The sequence below is a fragment of the Mercenaria mercenaria genome, chromosome 5 (genome assembly GCF_021730395.1).
Source record: "Mercenaria mercenaria strain notata chromosome 5, MADL_Memer_1, whole genome shotgun sequence".
Lineage (NCBI taxonomy): Eukaryota > Metazoa > Mollusca > Bivalvia > Venerida > Veneridae > Mercenaria > Mercenaria mercenaria.
The window spans coordinates 51,886,542-51,913,324 of record NC_069365.1 but is presented as its reverse complement, the minus strand read 5'-3'; the positions used below and the strand labels follow the sequence as shown (position 1 = coordinate 51,913,324).

Genomic DNA, 26,783 nt, shown 5'->3' with positions numbered 1-26,783 from the left:
GTTATCCAGGGTCAAAAACTAGGTCACCAGGTCAAATCAAAGGAAAAGCTTGTTTACACTGCAGAGGCCACATTTATGACCATATCTTAATGAAACTTGTACAGAATGTTAATCTTGATGATCTATAGGTCAAGTTACATTTATGACTATATCTTCATAAAACTTGGTCGAAATGTTAATCTTGATGATCTCAAGGTCCAGTTTGAATCTGAGTCATGTAGAATTAAAAACTAGGTCACCAGGTCAAATCAAAGGAAAAGCTAGCTAACACTGCAGAGGCCACATTTATGACCATATCTTAATGAAACTTGTACAGAATGTTAATCTTGATGATATATAGGTCAAGTTAGAATCTTGGCCAGATAGGGTAAAAAACTAGGTCTCTAGGTCAAAGCATAGGAAAAGCTTGTTAACACTGTAGTGGCCACATATAAGACTGTATCTTCATGGAATTTGGTCAGAATGTTGATCTTGATGATCTTTAGGTCAAGTTCGAATTTGGGTCATGTGGGGTCAAAAACTAGGTTACCAGGTCAAATCAAGGGAAAAGCTAGTTAACACTTTAGAGGCCACATTTATGACCATATCTTAATGAAACTTGGTCAGAATGTTAATCTTGATAATCTTTAGGTCAATAGGTCAGGTGAGCGATACAGGGCCTTCATGGCCCTCTTGCTTAAATATGATTGTATTTTAGAGACAATCTGTTTTAGCACATCAAGTTTTGAAATACTAGCATGTGTACGTATGTGTTGCTAGTTTTAGTTTATATAGATATTCAGAAAGCATATAAAAAAAAAGCTTAGTGTTCTCCGGCTATTTCTGGAATATGAAGAGGTTTGTCTAAGCGAATGCTAGAAAAATTGTTATGCGTTCTAGCATATGAGCCGCGCCATGAGAAAACCAACATAGTGCATTTAAGACCAGCATAGATCCAGACCAGCCAGGGGCATTCGCGCAGTCTGGTCAGGATCCATGCTGTTCGCTAACGGTTTCTCTGAATGCAATAGGCTTTGAAAGCGAACAGCATGGATCCTGACCAGACTGCGCGGATGCGCAGGCTGGTCTGGATCCATGCTGGTCGCAAACGCACTATGTTGGTTTTCTCATGGTGCGGCTCATTATATTTTCCTTCAACATTTTCAACAAACCGACTCGCAAACTTTAACGGAAGATTTAAACATGTGACTGACCTTCACACTTAAGATCAGTTTTACAGATTTTATCAGTAGAAAATTTGCAGCAGAAAAAAAAAGAGATAAAAAGCTTTTTTTACAATTAAAAATCTGAAATACACGTACACAAGGATAACATTTTTACACACATCACCTCTTTGCAAAGGATGGTGTTTCTATCTAACCCAGTTACAATAAACTGTATTTATTGAGCAAGAGAAAATGGACTAACTACTTAAAAGCACTTGAGACTTTTAAAATATTCAGATTCTTAATTCTAAAACAATCTAGATTCAGTTGAACTCAGAAGTTTAACCGACTTCAGCCTGATAAGCAACAAACAACATAGATCTATGCCGTAGTTGCACTATTTTGCTGAGGTATTGAAAAGTATAAAATAAAGTTTTGATATAAAGGCCGGGTTTTAAGATATTTTAAAATATATTTCACAATTAAATAAATTAGATGATTCGTGGTGAAAACAAATTGTGAAAGAAATATATATGTTATTTTTCAGGTATCTTTTTACTTATGCGTCCGATATGTAATAATATAATTATGATAAAATCTGCAAGAAGATTCTTTGGAAGCACAGAATGCAACCAAGCAAAATAAAAGCAAACTCAATTTGATTTTTTTTATCAGTTCATGAGAGGTAATGGAAAGTGCAACACCCCTCACGCACTAGCACGGGCTTCAGCTGAATTCTACACTGTATAATATATATTGAATAGACTCCATAATCTCAAAGGACTAGAAAATATAACAACACTGAATCCAAGTACGGGGAGGCATTTTAAGGCCGCCAATCGGCACTTAATAAAAGACCGCTGTTGTGATACTTAATAAAACCTTAATTGGCTTTACAACAAATAAAATCCTAATTTTAAAAAAAAAACTTCATGATTAAGTATCGATTAGAGAATGAAAGCGCTGTAGCCTCATTTCATGTTATATAAAAATAATTATATCACTTGATATTAAACAACTGCTAGTCAAACGGTACACAATCTGCAGTCAGCAGCCCGCTAGATTGATATTATCATTCGCGAGTTGCATTTTAACTGTTTTAAACAATGCAGATATTTGAGTACAACAAACCGTTGCCAATATGTGTGTAAAAGATCAACAAAGGGCAATTGCATAGGAAAACGGAAACGAAGGTTATTCTTAGAAAATAACGAACGAATGTATTTTAATTTTAACATTGATCTTATGTTACTGCTGCCTGCTAAGTATTTTCAAATTATCTAAGCCGTCAAGGAATTTCTAAAAATTGGCTTAAGATATGAACATTATGATATTTGAACAAAAAGGCACCCATTATATTTCCATGACAATATAAAACAAAATGACGATTTAAATATTTTAGGTAATTATTTGAACTGTATTTTCTTAATTCTGAAAATAACTTCTCTACTGTTTCTAACTAACACGGAAGAAATCAGCATGCTGTACATCTCCATTGCAAGAAACTAGAAAGGTAATCAATTTAAAAAGAAATCTGCCATATAAACAATTCAGCAGTGTCTAAATCATGTCAAACACACTAAAATAGCTGTCTCCATAGTTAGCTATTGTTCGTAAATTTCAAACTATCATGTCTTTTTCAGTAGTCGATGGCAAATATCCTTTCAGCATTATGATAGGCTGAACAATGGCTTTTATATGATTCACTTATGGTAAGTAAGACATTTCTTTTCTTTTAAACAGAGATTCGAGACGATACCTATCTTGAAATAACAACAGTACTTTTAATATACCATTTCAGTTAACTATACCATTTCAGTTAAATATATTAAATATACCATTTCAGTTAAATATACCATTTCAGTTAAATATATTAAATATACCATTTCAGTTAAATATACCATTTCAGTTAAATATATTAAATATACCATTTCAGTTAAATATACCATTTCAGGCGTATAATATAACCCTATACTATTTGAGAACAATATGACGTTCGTTTTCGAAATTTAACCATGGTTTCTAATAACGCTATAACTCCAAAGCAGATAATTAAATGTTTTATAAACTCAGTGTTCAGAGACATTATGTTTTATAGTCTTCATGAAACATATTTTTCTTCGACGTAACAAACTCAGATGGCACAGCTGTAATAAAGGTTACTGCACAGTTTTCTGTTGCCATGGAAAAGTTTAATCAATATCTGAGGTTTTGTTTGGCTATATATGAGTTTAGGCTAATGAAGTTTGGTATCTTATTCCTCTTAAAAACTTACTGTCTCACAGCTATTTCGTATCTATCCGCTGTACAGTGTAGTTCAGTGCGGAATAATTTACCACTTCTGCCATCATTATCGTTACAGACCGGAAAATTTGGCCTACTCTATCACCACCTTTGAGGCAGCTGTGGACTTCGTCACAAACTTACAAGTACTCATGCCTAGTAAAAAATAGTTCAACATACCTTGAATAAATACCACGAATAACTATCGGCTGCGTGCCTTTACTTAACATATTTTTACTTTACAAGGGGTTTGAATGCAGAACTGTATATATCACCAAAAACACAAAATCGCAGTATCATATTGATGATATAGTTAACTATCAAATCGCTGTTAGCGCTTGTGCCATTTTTGGAATGGATTCTTTTCATACACGTACTAACATAAATCACTTTCCTTCAGTACTGTACTCAGTACTTTGATTATAATTTGCTTCCGTATGATAAACATTTTATAAACTATCACAACACCAATGCCGTGTTGCGGCCGTAAAGTCTCCCCGTACTTTGGCTCGGGAGTTATTTCATATCCTGGTCCTTTGGGATAATAGATTCCATTCAGTGTTTACGGATGATAAAATTCCGATTAAGCCGGTGCTAGGGGATCCTTTAGAGCGTCGTACGTTTTATTATTTCTAATAAACATCTTATTATTTTGTGTGGTTGCAATCTATGATTATGGAATCAATTTAGTGGTTACTACCAGTAAGGATAGCAGAATCATGTTTAAGCCGCTGCTTGGCGACATGAGGGGTGTTAAGCGCTTCATTACCTCTAAGGAATAGACCGGCCAAATCAAGTCTGCTATTATTGTTTGTCTTCTTCTAATTTTGCGTTTAAATGTTTGATAAATGAGCCGCGCCATGAGAAAACCAACATATTGCATTTTTGACCAGCATGGATCCAGACCAGTCTGCGCATCCGTGCAGTCTGGTCAGCATCCATGCTGTTCGCTTTCAAAGCCTATTGCAATTAGAATAACCTTTAGCGAACAGCATGGATCCTGACCAGACTGCGCGGATGCGCAGGCTGGTCTTGATCCATGCTGGTCGCAAATGCACTATGTTGGTTTTCTCATGGCGTGGCTCAAATGTATGTAAAAGGCTCAGTAAGAATTTTGAAGCATAAAATGCTACAAAACAAAATAAAAGCAGACTCGGTTTGATTAAGTCTGTTCAATAGAGATAGTGAAAAGTGCAAATACCCTCCCGCTGCCTAACGGCTGATACAGTAAAACTGAATGTTTTCCATAATCCCAAAGGTCCAGAAAATATAACTACATCTAGACAAAGCACGGAGAGACTTTTTATAGCCCCTGCACGACACTTAATGACTGTTGTTGTATTGTTAAGTTTGCCAAAACTTTTAATACGACAAATCATTTTTTAGGAGAGGATTTGAGTAATAATCGTATAATGCACGATATTTAAACAAAGGATTATATTGCATCAAATCAAAACAGAATGAATCGAAGGTATTTAAGATAGTATAAAAGGTCTTATTTATCTAATAAAACATTCAAAAAATGGTATAACCTAAAGTTAATTCACGCATCATCTTTTGTAAATAAATTACACGCATAATGATTTATTTGATGCATATAATTAGTCGTAATATTGAATTACATCAATATTGATTTTAATCAATATCGATATCTAAATGTTTGAAAAACATCCTTGATGTAAATACAAATGTAAATTAATGTATAAAAGAAAATTTTATCAAATATTAAACTGAAGTCAAATATATACAATAAAGGATAGAAGTTTTTTTTTTATTCTGGCTTTTGTCGTCTACAGGTATGTTATTCAGATCCATTCATTTAATAACATTAAAGCTGAAAATATTTTTTGAGTTTTTGACAGTTTTAAAGAAACCAATAAATGTAATCGCTATTTTATTAAAATGGAATTATGGGCATTTTTCAAGTAAAAATCCAGCTGAAATAGATGTGTGTGTAAAAAAAGGTGGAGGAAATTATAGCTTTTAACCCAATATACCAAACACTTCCTGTTACCAGTACGAAAAAATAACTTTCCAAATATGACTTTTCTTATTTTGACTGGGGCAGTCTTTTTGAGAAAAGTCAAACTGCACGTAGGAGTTGCTTCCCTTCAACTTCAGAAATCTCTACTTGTAGGTAAGGGAGATCACTGCGTAGAAGATTGAAGAAAAGAACTATTATTTTATTAGTCCGATTTCTTTATTTATAAAGCACCAACTTCAAATGCTTATGCGGTATTATCACTAATTAAACACATTTAAATGCACAGCAACCGAAAATTGCTTTTATAGAACATTCACCAAAAACACACTATGTGCAGTAAGATGCGCATAATGTCACTTTAACTATCTATTTCCAATACACTGTCAACTTGCGGTCTGTCTGTTGTCTTTATTTTGTTCACTATGTCTTACTTGCGTGGTTTTATTTTTATGACAAAATACCATTCTGCCCTCTGCATGTGCCTATTTTCTTATCCTTATTGGAAAAAACGAACAAATTTGTTTTAATATATAACGAAAAATAGAAGCCTAAATAATGTTAATGGTGCTACCAGGATTCAAATTCGTATTTGCCCAAAGCAAGTTTTACTTTAAGAAATAAATCTAACAGACTGCGGGTAGGTAAGGTAGAACATATTACTTGATATATTATACATACCTTTGATAATAATTATTATAGGGAAGACACGTTATTAATGTTAAAGGCATACGCTAGAATTCCCAGTATATGAGATGGGCCAAATTTTTCCCAATAATAGAATTTCTTCAAACTTCGGATATTGAAGGACAGTCATCTAAGAAAAAAAAAATATGCAATAAAAATCATAGGTCACCGGTATTGAGTCACCAGTATTGAAAAAGAGTTATCTGCCCTTGAAAACAGCATTTCTTGGAGAAAATGACGTTTGAAGGGCAGATAACTCTTTTTCAATACCGGTGACTTATGATTTTTATTACATATTTTTGTTTCTTAGATGATTGTCCTTCTATATCCAAAGTTCGAAGATGTTCTATTATTGGGGAAATTTTCGCCCCGAATTCTAGCATACGTCCGTAAGAAAACTTAAAGGTCAACTTTTTGCCTAATATATGTTCGAATGATGTAACTATCTGTTTATCTGTGTATATATTGGCAATACAATATGTTTAAATTAGATAAGATCATTAGAGATGTCGTTAGAAATATTGTTTGACAGGTAATGAGAAAGCCCCTGTATTGATGTTAATCATTAAGATAAAAATGAACAAAGCGCACATTTTCCCAAATTCATTAACCTATTGGTTTTATTATTAATTTCGTCGTGATATATACTTTAAATACGTCCTAAATCAGTCTGGGAACAATTGGGCTTGAAATTGAATAAAATCTCTGTGCCAACAGTGAGAGTTTATGTCTAACAAGTTATTGTCTTTGTAGTGTTATAGGAGGTTGACATTTTGCTCGATGATTGACATTCCTTGAGGACTATGCACACATTGCCATATTATATTTACTATATAAATATACATAACTTGTTTTACAGGTTATGTACATGAAGTTTTCAATTGTTATCGACTGCTTTTATTCTAATTTTGATTTAATTAATACACGACTAAATAACCGTTATTAGAATTCTTTCGTTCTTCAACACGTGACCGTACAATATATTACTTTATTGGACGTATGTGTGTACAAAAAAACCTGTATTTTTCCGTATTTGGACGGCTCACAAGGTCGATAAAGTTGGAAACGCGTGAAAATGTTCTGAATGTAAATCGAGTGAAGAATGCGCTCCATGTACAGAGTTAAATTATGCGTCTTGAAATGAGGAAGGCAGAAATACAATATTCAGTTAATCAAATATATCTCCGTATTGTACAGAACAATGTTAAATAACCTAATAGTATTGTATTTAATTACATATTGTATTGTATTGTATTGTATTGTATTGCATTGCATTGCATTAAAAATAGATAAAGCGAAGAACTAACTCCAGAAATATACTTTTTACTTCAAAACTAACATGACATTACATTATATAACGCTATGTATAATATGATATAATATTATATTAATATATTATTTTCATACATGCTATATTATACCATATTTTATATTTGGTAATAATCGTAAATAATGTATATATATACAAAAATACAATTAAACACATGTTTTTCGAATAAGGTAATCATATTTACTTTTTGATTTGTAGACTTTAAAACCATTTATTTTGTTTGACAAAACTATTATAAGATCAAATAAAGTAACATAATTGCAGGCTCGGTTCAATATAGCCAGTTCATGGCGCCCTCCAGCACCTGTTTAAGCGAAATTGACATAAGTGAACATTTAATGGATCCCATGGTACAAAATAATGAAGTGAGATTAAGGTATAACGAATATTTCTAATGATGCGATTTTCATTTCGAGAATATTGTTATTTCCGTTCGTGAATGACTCATTAAGATTAATTCCATTTTAGCGAATGAGAAATATTATTTTATGTCAGTATAAGATAACGACTAATATTTGCGTCTGTTTAAATAATACGTGATTTAGTTCTAGGCAAATATATGGTTTATGAGTGGCGGAGATCTATAGAATGTATTGTGAGGAATACGTGCATTTATTTATTGCAAAGTGGATGTGTATGTGACAGTTTTTGGATTTTCATTTGATTAAAGTTAAGGAATATATTTTAGATAGATTTTATGTCAGTATTCCTGAAGTATGAGCCTAATGCCATGTTTGTGTTTTAGAAAGAGTTAAAGTGAGTGCATCGAGTTTGAAATATGAACAGAAGGGAAGAGAATATACTTTCTTTTTTATATTTATTTATTTATTTATTTATTTATTTATTTATTTATTTATTTTAGGACATAGTACACAATACAATACATACAAAACAGACAGTTTATTAAGTATCACAGACGAAAGTTGCAATTATTAAGAATCGCCATTAAAACAAGATATTATAAAAATAAAACAAGTCAGACAGTTTGCATATAAAACTTAATTTCAAAGCGTACTTTTACTTATGATCAAAAGGGAGACGACTACTGAAAGTTAAGAAAAATTGTACTTTGATCCTATGGATAACCCATTAAGCTGAAAGCTTATTTCCAATGGGGTCCATGGGTAAAAATTGAAATGTCTAAATATATAAAAAGGATACAACTTAAGTAAAAAAATGAGGTCCTTTGTCAAGATTTTGGTTTAAAACTGGAGTAAAAGTAAGCTCAGTATGCATACTTAAAATGGCTTTGATTAACATGTTATCATCTGTCACTATTGCGTATCAACTAATGACGTGCGAAAGAAAATATGTACATGTATTGTATTGCATGTTTATTTGATAAAGAGGCTCTTAAATTAAAAAAAAAAATCAGAATATTCCTTTGCTGTTTTAGGAATATGACTACTGCCTAGCAGAATGGTGAAAGAAATGTTGTGCTTTCTGACCTTGTTTTCTCTTGAAATTCTGCAACCTATAAACGCGCAGAATCTAACAGAAGAAATGAACATGTGAGTATAAAAGCTTCGTATTTATATTTAAGGAACAAGACAATGTTTTTATACAGGCTTAATAAGCGAACTATTAAACAATTGTGGGGAAGATAATTTTGACTTTATTTCAACAGTTTAAGGTGAAATTCATGTGCACATACAACATTTACAAGACCCAAGGACATTACTACTTGTAAAGAAGGATACAAAACATATTCAGATATCACGGTAAATTATCACAATAGTCATGATATGAATACATCTGCGGATGTCTGAAAATAATATTCTGGTAATTATGACCGGTCACCGTGGCCCAGTGGTTAAGGCGTCTGCCCCGGGATCGGTAGCCTATGGGGAGCGTTCGTTCGGGGAATGTTTGTCATCGGACTTGTTCCGAAAAGGCCGGTTCGTGAACCGCGAGCTAGTTAAACGAATGGTAACCGACTTCTATCCGCCTGGCGCCTTGAATATTGGTAGAAGTTGGGAGGTAATTTGTACGTACAATAAAGTTGTCTCATAAGCCAAATAGGCCGGCCCTTTCAATAGTATTTTCAATACTATAATAAACAAGACCTTAACCTTTTTATGACATGTGTAAATGTTGATTTCTGCTCAACTCGGGGCTACAGGGCTTGATCGGTAGCTTACATTTCAACTACCGTCCATGAACAGGCTCACTCAAACCGAGCTTGCAACATTTTTGTTTATGTCGTGTTGGTGGTTTTCTACTTGTTCTATTTTATTATCTTATCGCAGATAACATAAAATGAAATTAAAACACATTTAACAATCTTGACCAAAGTAAAAATGTTTAAAGCAGGCTGTGTATGTTATCCTGAGGTTTACACAATAGACGCATCTTTATCTGACTGAACTCAAAAATATGCCGTTTTTGCTTAAAGGGACCTTTTATAACATAGTTTTACTCAATAATTAAGACGAACAAATGAACTACTTCTGTTTAATAAAGCGATAAAAAGCCAGTTATATGAAAACTAATTTGCCAAAGAAATAACGTATTTATTTGTGTTGAGTATACTATAATATCATTTTAAAGCTATCCTATGTAAATCAGTCAAAGAGGACAGCCGTTTAGATTTTTCCATATATTACCTTCGTCTGCAGTTTGGAAAGGTGGAGAGTAGATCACTAGGTTGTGGTTGGTCTCAAAAGGCAAATGAGAAATTAAATATTCTTTACATAAAACGAATTAAAGTTGTTTTAATCCAGCCTCAGGTAAGATAATCGATTTTAGAATGAAAATAATCACGCTTTTATAATTTTCTATATCAAAATGATTAGATTTACGTCAGTCAAAGAATTCAGTGGCAGCAAATAATATAACGCAATATCGAGGGATCAAAGGGATAAAAGCACGTTAGAAAAATACATAATATGGAAATTGTTCTTTATTTGTGAGTTGCACATTTTCTAGTTTAAACAGTGTGAGAAACAACAATGCAATGAGCAATTGTTTGGTTTTGTTGGGTTTAAAAACAAAAATGGAGCCATACAGGCATTCTATAAGTCAGTTGGATAACGTCTTACATGTTAGAATTCTCTACCCCGCATCAATTAGATATAATATCAATGTCTGTCTGAAAAAAATAAAAACCAGAGGTTTTCGTATAGGAAAGTGGATTGCTGTCTTAAAGAAATCAATGACCTTATCAGAGAGACAAACAAGTGTGTTTCAGTATAACTCTCCCTCCGGATAACGCTCCCTGAGGAGTTTTATAGATTGTTAGACACCATAACGCTACCATACGAATAACGTTCCGCGAGAGATTTATACGGAGGGCATGTATACTCAATCTGTATAAAGTTCCTAGCTCTGGATAACGCTCTGACTTGGGAGTATTATATGTACGTTGTTGCACCATATATTGCTACCATACCAATATCACTCCGCGAGAGCTGTATACGGAAGGCCGTTTGAATCTCCCAGCTTGAATAAAATCAAGACATATATTATAATGATGATGCTGATGATGATGACAATTATCAGTTTGTTCTTCTTCTATTTGCTTATCTCCTTTACCTACAAGTCAAAGAGTAGTATGGTTATACTTCCCGATATAACTGGTCAGTACTGATCAAAAACCTCCTAGATATGGCAGTAAAATATGAAAAGTTCTGACCAGCTTGTATCGTACTACCTTGCTTTAAGCGCAATTCACACTGGCATTCTTTTAAGACAACTTGCAACAGGTAACGAATAAAACCTGCAATGAATCGTTGAAAATTCCTTTTTGCAAGTCCTGAGTGGTCTAATATGGTCTTAGATAGTTGCATGGCATACTTCGGTAGTCGAGGTATTCTATCATGTTCAAAACCATGCATTTGACCAAACTAGTCGTAGTTGTTATTATGTCATTCGATTGTTGTGTTACAAGTCTTGAGTGATCTCAAGTTATCGTGGTTGATCATTAGAATATCAAGTCTTCCAATAAGGGCTCGACTTCATACAACTATAAGCACGACCAGTCACGACCAGTTCCAACAAGTCAAGATACAAGTCACAGACCAGTCAGGGATAGATCTTATTGTCTGACTGCTAGGCTGACATCGCAGCAAAGGAATCAGCGACCGGACTAAGACCGTCCTAGGTTGCACAACAGACATGATGCTCGAATGTGACCGACACAGTACTGTTAACTTTGAACTGCGTTTGCTCTTGTTTTTGGTTTTGCTCAAGAGTACTTTTCATGTTAGCACTTTAACTCTTACCTTTACACATATGATTTCCAATTTTGTAAAATCATGTATTTTCTTTAAGCGATGTTTAAATTGTCATTTATTTCTTTGTATGTTAAAGGTCAACATTGTTATACAAGTTATTTGATGGATACGACAAGAAACTGTCACCAAAGTATAAAAGAGGTACGTCACAGTCAATTCACAGTCACGTGTTTTGACATTATATCTCTAAGTACCCCTCTCTCCGTGCCAAAATAACAATAAAACAAACCAGAGGTTGAATAGAAATTTGAAAGAAATTCATATTATTTTTCTTTTAATGTGATATTTTTTTATTATTATTATTTGAAGTTGGAAATATGGGTACTTTTACGTTGATCATTTCGTCACTGGGAGCCATGTTGAGTGACGTTAAGAGCTAGCGACGTCACTTCGGGCATTTTTAAATGAGTTATAAACATCTTGACAAAAACTAGTAGAAATACATATTTTCACATAAACATAATATAATATTTCTTTAAAAGAAAAGTCCGTCAAAATATTATGTTTTCGAAACTTAATTGATAGTGTATTCTAAAACAAAATATAGTTTACATTCCACTTTACACAGGAAGCAACGATCAAGTGGTTGAAGTGACTGCCAATATATTTATCATTTCAATGTTCTCCATCAGTGAGATAGACATGGTAGGTATTTGGTGTTATGCAATTATGTCTTTTTCCCATACTCTGTCATTGTCTCATACTCTTGTCAGTGTATATTCTGCACAAGTAAATGTCTTGTATATAAACAATTGAGGCAAAAACGTACGTATCTCTCCTTTAGTTAAATGCTTTGTAAAGGAGATCATAATTGCAGAAGTCTTTGCCATTTTTGAAATATATTTAGACACATCACAAATACACGATTCCTAACGCGAAATACAACAAATTAGTGGAACAATTAGTCGTATCAATTTAAAACATAGCATGACGTTAACATTTTGCAAAACAAAGTAGATTTACCTTTGCAAATAGGTAAGCTTCACATTGAAAAATGTGTAAAAGATTAAATTACACGGGATCTAAACTGAAACACATAAAACTATATAAATATTATTTTCTATCTAATTAAGAGGGTGTGGCGAATCCGTAAAATGACAGAACTGAGATATTTTTCAAAATTTAAATGACTTTTGTGGACGGGGTGAATATTGCTTTGAATGTGATAATCTTTATTAAAGTACATTGTATGCCTTTTTGTTATCTGGGTTGCTTGAATCATCAGTCTGTATTTTAATTTTTGATTCGCAGATAAAGAAATCAAATAAAGACGATGTTGAAAGTATATCTGTTAATTCCTTCATCGGGGTATCGAATCCAAAACATCATAGCCGACGCAACGGAAAACATAACACAAAACAAAATGGCTGCAAAATAATTAACAGGGTTATTTCATTTGCAAAGTCACTTATTCACAGATTGGGGGAGAAATGTCCAAACACTCATTGCTCACAGCTTGTAGAATATAGAAATATGTATCTATCATAAGATGTATTAAAACAATGAAATGAAATGCTTTTAACCATAGCAATATTTATACAGAAAAAGCATTTTATCCATAATTTAAAGTTGGGACCATTTTGGTACGGATATAAATAAGGTCAGCACATGAATAATTAGGAGAAATTTTTAATAATATTTTAGGTCACCTCAATAAAACGTTTTCTTCATTTTGATGTTAATAACATGTATGTGTAATTTAATTTAACATCTGTGAACGAGTTGCTTTGTCTACTGTTGTATGGTGTTTCTTTGATCATTGCTATTGTTTTTTCTTTCCTTTCTCTTTTGACTTGACTTTGTATCTTGTACTCCTATAAAAAATACCATTGACTTTTCACGAAAAAACAACAACAAGTAAACCAACTTTATACAGTTTTAATTAAGGCTTTTGGTTGTTATCATTTTATATTTTCATGTACATATTCTATTTTAACACAAATCTTGAATGATTCATTTTTTTTTCTTAAACTAATACGTATTACACTTAATTGCTTAAATTTCTTTTATTGAATATACTTTATAGAAACAAATAATTGTTGTTTTTTTTCTATATGGTTATACAAAAGAATATTTCTGTATGTATACATGCGAATTACATAATTTTGTACATACGCAAATATTGCAAAAATATTTGCCATCCCTTAAACAAAGTTTGAACTAAGTTTTCGATATCTGCCATAAGATTATCTATTGAAATAAATACTAAGTTTTAAATGGAATAGAAAGAAATGTTATGTATAAACTACTAGTATCTGATACATTGCAAAAGCAAATTTTCATTTAGACTTTTTTCGTAAAATTACCGACAGTAAGAAAAACATGCCCTTGTCTATTATCCACTTGAAAGTTTTCATCAAAACTAGAACGTTTAAATTGGGGTAAACACTTTTCATGGAAAGTGAATTTGAAATAGCAAGACAGTGTTACGATTTCATGTAGAAGTCGGCAGAAGGTTGTAAATGGATACACCCTATAAAAATGTTTTCGATCTGTATGGGAAAGCATTTTTGAATACACCAGAAATTGCTTTATACAAAATATCGAAAACATATAACGTCTGACAACGAGTTAGAACACTACCTCTTCATATTGTTGGCTACCGATTAAAACAGGTAAAAAGTAACCGTCTAGTGTCTCTTATGAAGAATCAGTCCAAGGGATATTGCCAAGATATCAAGTTTTTCTGTTTCTTCGCTCACAGCATGCTGCATATTTTCAAGCAATCAGTTTAAGTGATATGGTCATGTCTTTTTCAATGGTCAGTAATTAATTGAATATATGGACTGGAGCGTCTGTTTAGTTCCCGGAAAAGCTTGGGTGAATAATTTCACTGTCAGATGCCGCTTTTTTATCCAAACAGATTCAGACATTATTTGAGCCGTGCCATGGGAAAACCAACATAGTGGGTGTGCGACCAGCATGGATCCAGACCAGCCTGCGCATCCGCACAGTCTGGTCAGGATCCATGCTGTTCGCTTTTAAAGCCTATTGGAATTGGAGAAACTGTTAGCGAACAGCATGGATCCTGACCAGACTGCGCGGATGCGCAGGCTGGTCTGGATCCATGCTGGTCGCACACCCACTATGTTGGTTTTCCCATGGCACGGCTCATTTATACATTTAAAATGAATTATAGACAAATGTTAACTACCCACGTTCAATATCTTTTCGAAATAAGCTTCTGAAAAACATATTTACTTATATACGTCTAAAGAGAGGGGCAAAGACTTTTGCAATTTATGCGTACTTACAAAATTGTTGAAACATACCTATATAATTTGTTCAACAAGTCTTACTTCTCTTTTTATCTAAAGCTTTAACGTATATCAAAATAAGAACATTATTTCTCTTTTTATCTTAAGCTTAAACGTATATCAAAATAAGAACATCTATTTGTAATAAAAAGTGTTGTCATATATTGTAGAAAAAGATCAAATTTTTGATAAAGTCTCTTTTGATTTCTCTTACCAAATGTTTTTGTAAATAAATTTCGGGCAAAACTCATGTATTTATAGTATCCAGTTCCAGGTCTCCCTGAACCCAAACCGTTGTCACTCGTCGCTCATAAAATGTCAGTTGTGTTTTCGGAAATATTCCTTATTCATACTACAAGACGTCTACTTTACTGCTTTCTAACTGATTTGACTTAAGTTTCTCGTGAAATCTTCACTGAAAATGAAAATTTTTACAAATTTTGTTAACCAGCAAAATTGTAACGTAACAACTGACAGTTGGATCCTCAAGTTTACTGGTGCTATTTCTTTGATGACTGCCATAGTTTCAGATATACGAAATTGAAGTATGCAAACAATTAAATCATTATATCCATTTAAGAACTTATCCCTGTAATGACAAATAGTATTGAATTTTAAATCATTATATCCATTTAAGAACTTATCCCTGTAATGACAAATAGTATTGAATTTTAAATCATTATATCCATTTAAGAACTTATCCCTGTAATAACAAATAGTATTTCATTTTAAATCATATATCCATTTAAGAACTTATCCCTGTAATGACAAATAGTATTGAATTTTGAATCATATATCCATTTAAGAAGTTAACCCTGTAATGACAAATAGTATTGAAACTTCAAGTTGACATAACAACCGGTCAGTAACACAAACTAAGGACTGGTGATTATATAATGAATCATGTTATAATTTGTTTCTATTAGGCGGCACGCCATTCAGAAAGAGTATACTATAACACATATATCATTTTTGTCACAGGATTACTCACTGAGCATGTTCCTCCGGGAGCGATGGAAAGATGAACGTTTGGTTTATGACGATGTCCTCAATCTTACGAGACTTGAACTCGACGCCTCTCTCTTTGATTCCATCTGGGTTCCAGATTTTTTTATCATAACTGAAAAGTTTTCAGACTTTCACGAGGTGACTGTGCCAAATAAGATGGTGCATATCTATCCAGACGGTACCGTGCAGTATAGTGCTAGGTAAGCTAATAATACCTTATAATATCAAACACTGTATTAAAGATATTCACATGTAAAAATGTGGATGAAATATTAAATATTAAAATCGTTTAGATCATTGTAGAAACTATATTTTTTCATGTTTTACTGACACGTTTAGCTAAAATAGATAGATAGAAAGTCTCTTTCTTCGACGTCGCGCAGTTTTCATCTTTTTATTTATTTATTTTATTATATTTTATTTTTATTTATTTTTTGTATTTTGCTAACATGCCCTACATATGCTTGGTCAGGCTAACACCTAAACATTGCTGTAAAATGTCACATTCCACTTTTTTTTGGTGTTTCTCAGTTTTTGCCACGGACAAGATAAGATAATTAGACTTCGATGGTCCAACTATTGGCTTGAAGATATGTCATATTATTTCGCGGTTTCACATGTAGTCGTTCAGCGACCACAACAGCAACATTTTATTCGACAAAACAACCTTTTTTCTGATTCATTTTATTTATTTTTTTTTTGTAATTTAGAATGAGTGAATCATGGCACATTTACTCGAATAATAGCTCGGATATCGCTTTAAAATACATGCTAATTTTATAATATCAAAAGAGTTCAAGCTATAGATAATGTTAATTTCTACAAAGAAATGTTGTTTCTATATTAATTCCATCTGCTAGCAATTCTTAAGTGGAAGTATTTTCAAAATCGTCTGAAAATAAGAGAAAGTAATGAGCATTTCAATATTTGATCAAAATGGTGGCCATTTTGTTTCCAAGGCAACAAAAACCAAAATGGTGGATTTATTAAATGTCTAGATACATATTTGAACAATGAACTGTCTTTACCTTTTTCTGCCATAATTCTTTTAGCGTTATATAAACCTTGAGAGTGGCTTCCATATAAAATAAACTTATTGTCAGGCATTCCTTGCACTTTATAAAGTAATACGTTTTAAATTGTTTCTGTGAGTTTTAATCACAATGTAAGAGCCCCCGACTATTCTATCTTCATATTATTTTCAGTCAAGTTTTGGTGGAAAATATGTCATAATTTTTGGTAATTTCAAAGCGAGCATATAAACAGCCTCTCAGTTATCATATAAATAGAATTATGTAATATTTACATCATTCATAAGTAAAGGTGTAATGAATATTCATTGTTTTAGGGTGACCGGATCGTTCTTTTGTGTCATGGACCTTAGACGATACCCATTTGATACTCAGCACTGCAAAATGGAGTTTGAAAGTTGTAAGTTTTCTGTTAGTTATTCTTGAAAAATATATTATTAATGATACGACGATAATAGCATACAATTTCTTATTAACATGATGTTAAATAATTAATTTTCAATAATATCATACTTGTATAAGGATACTTATGTATGTGTAAAATTAGCAAATCTAGAATATTATCCTCTAAAACAAAATGCCAGATATAGACGGTTGTTTTTCTCAACTTCGCATTGTATCATTTGCAAATGCATTTTAAAGGCACTGACCTCCAGATTTGGCAAAAAATAATCTTTCTTTCAAATTGAAGTTTGGTCATATTATGAACATTTGAATATGAGTTTTTGTTTCTATAATATTTGAAAAGTTCCAAATCAAGAAAAAAAAGAAGACCGCGTCGGGAATCGAACCACGGACCGCCGCGGCAATAAAGACATTTTCCCGTCATCGTAACAAATAGCGCTATAACGGAATTAGTGAATTATGACTTCAAAATGTAGATATTTATAATCGAGACAGTTTACCCGGAGTAAAGCGTTACAAACGCTTTTCGATTTTCATCGTAAAAAGTAGTAAAAACAGCAAATTCTCATGTGATTCCGTAACATATAGTTTGTCAGTAATTAAGTTTTAAAGCCTTCTTAAGAAATATAGCATTTATTTCCAGATATCTAAAAACATATTTTTTTGTTGTCGAACGATCTGGAGGCTAGTCCCTTTAACCTTTAGCCTGCTAGCGGCAAGTGATACTGCCTTTGCGACCAGTGCCATGGTCTGCACTCTTCACTATTCAGTCAGTAAATTTTCAGTGAACACCCCATTTTCAGTGAACACCCCTTCGAAAAATAAATGGTACTGCCCAAATTGAATGATGGACCAGTCCATTTTAGAAATTTAGCAGGATAAGGGCTAATACTTCAAAAGTACATTCATAGAAAGATATGCTTTTGCTTGACAAGGAACAAATTTTATACTTCAAACATATGCAACACACTATGTAGGATGTTCGTAATATATAATACTTATTAGCGTCCAATTCTTACCAAAAGGAAGAAAAAAGACACATTTGAAGCTTTACCCTTCGTGATTTTTGCAAAGTGGTTGCCTGTATGTTCGTTTCTTAAAAACGCCGAGGTAGATTGATAAAAGTATACTTCCGCTGAAATATGACAGTTAAGACAGGTATAAAGCACATTATTATCAGCAGGTGGTTTATACCCAACAAAACGCACATTAGATAAAGAATATTATAAAATAAATATTACTAAATCTAATTGCATTTTGCATATAGAAAAAACTTATCCACATTGTCCATGATTTCAATATTATAAACTACTTAAAAGTGGTACACGGACACTAATACGAGCTTTAATGTCACAAAGCTTAATTTTGCTTTTATAATAAAGAATCTAAAGTAATATGGTCTTGCCTATAAATATCGAACAGTTCACACTTGCCAAAGCTGGACACTCTTCTGTGTTAGTGATTCGCCTGGTGGGGATACAATTTATTCAAATTGTCCTGTAACTTTGAAACATAACAGGAGCTAATACTGGGACTGAGTTTTAGTGTGCCCCATCAACTGGTATATAAACGGTGCCCCGCTGTCTTCCTCTAATTGTTTGGCATGTCCTTGTTGTCTATCTTGTCTATGTATATTGTCTAATTGTCAATCAGGTTTACACTGTATGATGTGTATGTTCATGGGAAGGTTGCTTTCTTGCATCGTACTTATTTCTACTGGATATTTTCCTTCTTCGAAGTAACAAAACAGTTAGGATAAAACTCTGTAGGTAATTTTACTTTTCCTGTACTATTTCAGATGGGCAGACGACCAAACATCTGAAGTTCAAATGGAGTGACGTGCCCCTCACAATGGGAAAAGACATTAAGTTTCCGCAGTTCGATCTGATATCAACACAGACATATAACTGCGACAAGGACTACTTCGGAAGTATGTCTAAACGTCAGTGCCCGCTAAGTACATCTGCATGTAATTCTTTAATATTCAGCATGCAGGTGTCTTAGTTATTAGTGATATTCTTAGTTACCATTTAGTGTTTTATTTACAATAGATTTGTCTAAGTAACAATTATATATCTTATCTTTACAGGGATTTTTAGCGATTCAAACCTGGGGTCCGGGGCACATACAATTGGGAAAAATGGCACGTAAAACCTAAAAATTGAGAAATTCAAAAAATAAGTTTAACCATCATAAAACCTTTATTTCAGACTTGTCTTTGTTGAATATCACATCAAGTCTTTTATTTCTTTTTTGTGTGTCTTATGAACTTGTTGGAAACCTGAAAATTGAGACTACCACAAAATTGGTATTCTTTAACAGATTTTTGGGAAGTTTAAACCTCAGAATTGGGAAAATAAGCAAATTTTTGCAATTGGGATGGGGCCTAAATTCGGCCCAAAAGTCAGCCTTAAAAAGTCACTGCTTTATCAGTATCAATATACAGTATTAGCCATTAGTAGGTAGTCTTAGTTACCAATAACCATGTTGTATATATGATTTTATTTGAAGCTAATAGTTGTGTCAGTGTAATTTGTGACAGTGCAACCGTTTAGTTGGGCTAGAATGTACACGAGGGGTAATTGCCTACATCAGTCGTTTGTTTTCCTTATTAGTGGTCAGTCAGTTTCTGTGCGAAATTTTTGGTCTATTAGTTACTTGCAGAAACCCTGTTGCTCAACTTAATGTTATCCTTTCTCAATCTGATCCCTTTGCCATAACATATATGAAAGTTAGTATAGCGTTCTAAACTGTGCTAATATAAGTTAAACAAGAGTTGTCTCCATAGGATGACACATGCCCCCGATGGCACTTTGAATGAATAGTTATGGCCGATGTTAGAGTTTAGGACCTTTGACCTACGGACCTGGGTCTTGCGCGCGACACGTCGTTTTACTGTGGTACACATTCATGCCCAATAATTTTAAAATCCATGCATGAATGACAAAGATATGGACCGGACACGCCCATCAATGCACTATCATGAAATATGACCTTTAACGTCTAAGTGTGACCTTGACCTTTGAGCTACGGACCCGGGTCATGCGCGTGACACGTCGTCTTACTGTGGTACACATTCATGCCAAGTTATTTGAAATTCCATCCATGGATGACAAAGATATGGACCGGACACGAATGCACTATCATGAAAAATTACCTTTAACGTCTAAGTGTGACCTTGACCTTTGAGCTACGGACCTGGGTCATGCGCGTGACACGTCGTCTTACTGTGGTACATATTCATGCCAAGTTATTTGAAACTCCATCCATGGATGACAAAGATATGGACCGGACACGAATGCACTATCATGAAAAATGACCTTTAACGTCTAAGTGTGACCTTGGCCTTTGAGCTACGGACCTGGGTCTTGCGCGCGACACGTCGTCTTACTGTGGTACACATTCATGCCAAGTTATTTGAAAATCCATCCATCGATGACAAAGATATGGACCGGACACGAAAATTGCGGACAGACTGACAGACCGACAGACCGACAGACGGTTCAAAATCTATATGCCTCCCTTCGGGGGCATAAAAAGGAAAGTGTTTTATTAGTCCCCTACTGGTTGAAAACCAGTTTCGGGGACGTTAGGAATGCGCTTTTCCGTCATTCTGTCATTCCGTCCGTCCTTCCGTCCGTCCGTCCGTCCGTCCACAATTTCTTGTCCGGTCCATAACTCTGTCATCCATGAAGGGATTTTAATATTACTTGGCACAAGTGTTCCCCATGATGAGACGACGTGTCATGCGCAAGACCCAGACCCCTACCTCAAAGGTCAAGGTCACAGTTGGAGGTCAAAGGTCAACAGTGTTTTTCTCCTGTCCGGTTCATAACTCTGCCATCCATGAATGGATTTTAATATTACTTGGCACAAATGTACCTCATAATAAGACGATGTGGCATGCCCAGCTTTCAGACCCCTAGCTCAAAGGTCAAGGTCACACTTAGCAGTCAAATGTTAGCATGGCATGAAAGGGTATGCTTCGTGTCCGGTCCATAACTCTGTCATTCATTAAGGGATTTTAATATCACTTGGCACAAATGTTACCCATGAGGAGACGACGTGTCATGCGTAAGACCCGGATCTCTAGCTCAAAGGTCAAGGTCACAATTGGAGGTCAAATGTCAACAGGGTTTTTCTCCTGTCCGGTCCATAACTCTGCCATCTATGAAGGGATTTTAATATTACTTGGCACAAATGCACCTCATAATAAGACGATGTGTCATGCCCAACTTTCAGACCCCTAGCTCAAAGGTCAAGGTCACACTTAGCAGTCAAATGTTAACATGGCATGAAAGGGTCTGCTTCGTGTCCGGTCCATAACTCTGTCATTCATTAAGGGATTTTAATATCACTTGGCATAAATGTTCCCAATGCGGATACGTCATGTCTTGCGCAAGACCCAGACCCCTAGCTCAAAGGTCAAGGTCACAATTGGAGGTCAAATGTCAACAGGGCTTTATTCCTGTCCGGTCCATAACTCTGCCATCCATGAAGGGATTTTAATATTACTTGGCGCAAATGTTCCCCATGATGAGACGACATGATATTCGCAACACCCAGAACCATGGCTTAAGGTGAAGGTCACACTTTGAGATCAAAGGTCAATAGGATTTTTTTTTCCTTTCCGGTCTATAACTTTGTCATGCAAGGCAGGATTTAAATATCAGTTGGCACAAATATTTCCCTGGACGAGACAACATGTCATGCGCTAAACCCGGGTCCTAAGTCTAAGGTCAAGGTCACACTTACAAACCAAAGGTCAGATACAAAAATGACTTTGTCAGGAGCATTTCTTCTTCATGCATGGAGGGATTTTGATGAAACATGGCACAAATGTTCACCACTATGAGACGGATTGTCGTGCGCAAGAACCAGGTCTCTAGGTTTAAGGTCAAGGTCATACTTAGAGGTCAAAGGTTAAATTTAAGAATGACTTTGTCCAGAGCATTTCTTCTCCATGCATGGAGGGATTTTGATGTAACTTGGCACAAATGTTCATTGCCATGAGGCACCCTTTTTTAAGAATTACCTCCCTTTGTTGTTACTATAAATAGATTATATTGTTACTTTTTTATTACTGGCTGTAGGGCTTTTCTGTGGTACAACATGCATGTTACATTGAATTTTTAGATGTATCTTGACCTATCTCTACCTGGTAAAGAGTTTTGTGTGGACTTGTAATATATTTTTTTCTAATAGATTTTTTTTTTTTTTTTTTTTTTTTATTAATTTCCCTTTGTTGTTACTATAGATAACTTATATGATAACTTTTTCATAAATTGGCCAAAATAAATCCATATGAAAGCAACTATAGGTTTTTATGTATGCAAATTTTAATCCAAGTGTTTTGTTATAACATATTGTATATATAGTACAATATTGTTTATGCATCATTGACATATATCAATTCATTATGATATACTGCAGTAGAAACAATAAGGTGCCTTCCAGTAGGGGACTTTGTATTGCATGGCAATACTTCATTCACTTGTTATTTTTCGTTTTAGTTAATTAGTTTAATCAGCTCGCATGGTAGGAGGGACATATTTTTTTGATGTTGTCCGTGTCTATCTGTGAGTATGTCACAGTTTGTCTGTACAACTACTCTGACAGCCAGGCGGATTTACACCAAACCTCCAAAAAATGATCATTGTCAAGCAAAATAGTGAATGTCGTCGGTGTGTTCCGGTTCGGAGATTTTCAGTGGAGTTATGGCCATTGTTGCGTCAAATTTTATGTTTGGGTCACTTCTCTTATATTATTGGGCTGTTTGCCACCAAATATTACAGAAGTGATCAGCGCCAGGCCTTATTTTATACATTATATTTTGCATATTGTCGACATGTTTCGGTTCATTGATTTTTTGTGGACTTATGGCTTGTGATGGCTTATGTACAATACTTGTTGTATAAAGAATGTCATTTCAACAAACCTCACGATAGTAATTGTGCATACCATTAGCATATTCCGGTTTGATGACTATAGTGGAGCTGCACGTAATACTCGAAAAGAGGCGTGATGGAGGATATCTAGAGAGATAGAGTTATAACATAATCCTTGATTTGTCAAATTCTATGTTGTCAGTACTACTTCTCCCATACCATTGATTGGAATTCCACAATTGATCGGAATTCTAGTAATTTTGGCTGGAGTTACAGTCCTTAATTTGTGGCAATTTTCAGTGTGTGTCAAAAACAATATCTCGGTTCTGAATGTTTAGTCATACAATATGAACGGACCCAGTCAAGCCGAGTCTGCTGTTATGTTGCTTGTTTGCGTTCTATGCTTTCAAAGGACTACTCATATTGTGGTCATTTTAGTTTCATACTTTCAGGCACATTCATTTTGATGTATTTTATTTGTAGTTAGAGATAGCATGATACTTTCTTCTCTGCATGTTGTTTCTGTATATAGGACATTAATGGAAACATGTAAAGTTTGGAAATATGACTTGTGCACGATTCAAAACAAATATCACTTTTTTTCAATATGTACTGCACGCTTTTGTATAATGAGAAATTTTCGATTGAAATAGGCTAATATTTCCCAATTTATGACCATTGGTTTGTACTACACATATAGCGGGGTATGACATGTAAAAATTGCCATGTCTAATGTTTTCTTTCTGGTCTAGTCCTGGTGAGTCCAGGTTAACATATATTTAGTTTTGACAGCTGTTGGAAAAGTATGCCGACTTATTTGTTTATATTTGTTACATAGATACATTTTTCTTATGGCTAATTCACTTCTGTTGCTTCTAACTTTTTCCAATTAAGGTTTATTCGAATTGAAACAAGTTATCGTACAATGATAGTATTTCATATTAAATGGACATTTCTTTTAAGATAAAGATAAGTACAAATTAATACATTACTGCACCTTTAGCACATTTTTACAGCGTATCGAAATATTTTTCTTCCTTTAAACTGTTTAAAAGATGTGGTAAATTATTGACAAATTCTAAGTATTATATCTGAACATAATTTCAACATACATGTATATGTTGGACTGTGTAATTTTATTTTTTAAACATCTGAGTAAATTTGACAAATATAAATGAGGCATATGGCGGAGTTATTTTCTAAACATTGTTTGAGGTACTCTTGAATTTGCTCATATTTTGTATTGACAATAGCAAATATTGTTAGTAAGAAGATCAATCGGCATTTAAAAATTAATAATGAACAATTTCTGTGTCTCGCAGGAAATCACCAACATTTCTAGACAGTTTAAATATAAAACTAATTGCGACACTTATCATGTATTATACATTCAAATTGTCATGAAATCTATTGGCTCCAAAGGCTGAACATCCCAGAGGTCAATACATCAGTCATCATATGAGATGTATGGATTTATCACACATTCCATATAGAACACGTGCATTGTGATGCGGCGAAAGAGCTTTTGTTGTTCCAACATTCGTACTCAGTTTTCTCATTTGAGACGCCGATAACGGTAAACGTATACAGTAATGGATCAATTAAATCAATGTGAAAGAAGGAGAAAGAAAGTACAAATAGGAGAAAGATTTGTTTTCTATTTTGAAATAAAATAACTGGTAGTGCTTGAAGTATGCGTAGATGTCACGCACCTAAAACACGTCCCTGTATTTCATTAGTTAAAAAGATAAAAGGTAAAGGTAGATTTCCCGGAAGCACAAAGCTGCACGCATAACACAGCCATAGAGCCTTGCATCGCAAAGAAGACTCGAAACAAAAAGAAAATGAAAAAGAAAAGACATCTCGAGTTATGTTTTTACATGTATATTTATTCTGTAACCTTCCAATATTTATATATTATAAAAATGCATAAATGTAAATGTTTGTACTCGTCATAGTGCAACCTAAGTGCATTATATTTCCTCGCTTATTATACTTACATTATCTGTACATTTTAATTTTTTTTTTACTCTTCCAGTGTGTTGGTTTTACTTTTTTATTAGATTAGAAATATCTCATATTCCATTACTCTGCCGATCTATTTTAACAATTGTGTAGCGTTCTCTTGCAGTTGCCTTTCCTTGCATTGGTTTGAAATTTATATTGGAGAGGAACTACGCTTACCACATCATTCAGATCTACGTCCCTAGTATCCTCATTGTTATCTTGTCTTGGGTCAATTTCTGGTTGGACTGTACTTCTGTACCTGGTCGTGTCTCGTTGGCTTTGTTGACCGTTCTAACAATGACAACGCAGAGTGCTGGTGCTCGCTCAAATCTTCCAAGGGTATCATATATCAAGGTAGTTTTATTATGAGTTTCAAGTTAAGTCGTCTTCAGTGACAGTAGAAGTCTTATGTGCGTGTATTTAACTATATAGCTTTTTAACATCCGAAGTACTTTAGAAATAATTAGTTACTTCAGCATATTCTCTTTCAACCTTTTTGCATCTTGTAAAAGAAGTAAAATGCTTTTTACTCCCTATGATAGCTAAACAGTTTGTATGGTAATAGGGCTGATCCAGGGGGAGGGGGTGGCCAGCTTTCAAACCCCTAAAACTCGGGGAGCATAAAATTTTGAAATCTTAAAATTGAAATATCAGTCATTTTTGTCAAACTTTCTGACTAACTTTGAAATGGCGGAACTGTATGACAATCGAATTGAAAAGCTATGAACATGTCACATTGTTCTTTTATAAGATAACATTTTGTCAAATATTTATTCTAAAAATTATATAACGTTTTATATATTTGAGGCGTACATTCCAAACATTTTCTAATAGGACGGAGGATGCATCCCCGCCCGTATCACCCTTGAAACCCATATCACCACTTAACCAAAATATGGGATTCAACTCTGTGTTAAAAATAATGTTTCAAAAGTCGACAATCAATGTATTGACCGTATATATTAATGACAGGAATTGTGAATTTTAGACATGTAAACTAAGTCTGACGAAAAGATTTCATATAAATGTTTGAAAGCTATCAGAATAGGAGGATATGAAACAGTTCATCATAGGCAAAACAAGAATTATAATCCCACGTAGGAGCAAAAACAAAATAACATACATTCATTTGTATTTCAATTTGTGCAGAGAATAAGATGATAAACTAACTCTTCAAATCGCTGTCTTACATTTATTGCAGGCTATAGATGTTTGGATGGCAGCTTGTCTGACATTCGTCTTCCTTGGTTTGTTGGAATTTGCATATGTAAATGTTCAAAGTAGAGTTCTTAATCGCAGAAAGTCCGTAATACAATTTATGGTACATCAATCAAGCCGGTCATCTTCGCTTCCGAATGGTCAAGGCAGCAATGGGGACATTGGTGGATATAATGAGGCAAGTCATTTTGTCGTTTTAGTTTATTTTGTTGGGTCTCTGGTGTATATATACGAACTTCAAGGTTTTGATGTTTTGTTCAAGTCAATGACAACTGTTTCGATCAACATACATTCCAATATTTGTGTTG

General features: G+C 33.9%; 1 protein-coding gene across 5 annotated transcripts in view; it reads left to right on the top strand.

Annotated features, from left to right (window-relative positions):
* Positions 1 to 26,783, top strand: part of LOC123557202 (glycine receptor subunit alpha-2-like) — a 40,142-nt gene that overhangs the window by 10,342 nt on the left and 3,017 nt on the right. For 2 of the 5 annotated variants that reach the window (XM_053543543.1, XM_053543542.1), the window contains exons 2-11: positions 2,789 to 2,857; positions 8,823 to 8,937; positions 11,738 to 11,802; positions 12,230 to 12,306; positions 12,913 to 13,047; positions 15,900 to 16,126; positions 17,275 to 17,357; positions 19,161 to 19,304; positions 25,382 to 25,611; positions 26,459 to 26,653. In XM_053543543.1, the coding sequence (XP_053399518.1) occupies positions 8,846 to 8,937; positions 11,738 to 11,802; positions 12,230 to 12,306; positions 12,913 to 13,047; positions 15,900 to 16,126; positions 17,275 to 17,357; positions 19,161 to 19,304; positions 25,382 to 25,611; positions 26,459 to 26,653 (1,248 nt within the window). In that variant the 5' untranslated portion in view covers positions 2,789 to 2,857; positions 8,823 to 8,845. Of the gene's footprint in view, positions 1 to 2,788; positions 2,858 to 5,099; positions 5,225 to 8,822; positions 8,938 to 11,737; positions 11,803 to 12,229; positions 12,307 to 12,912; positions 13,048 to 15,899; positions 16,127 to 17,274; positions 17,358 to 19,160; positions 19,305 to 25,381; positions 25,612 to 26,458; positions 26,654 to 26,783 lie in introns of those variants that run through there. The other 3 variants (XM_053543545.1, XM_053543544.1, XM_053543546.1) reach the window with 3 other exon arrangements.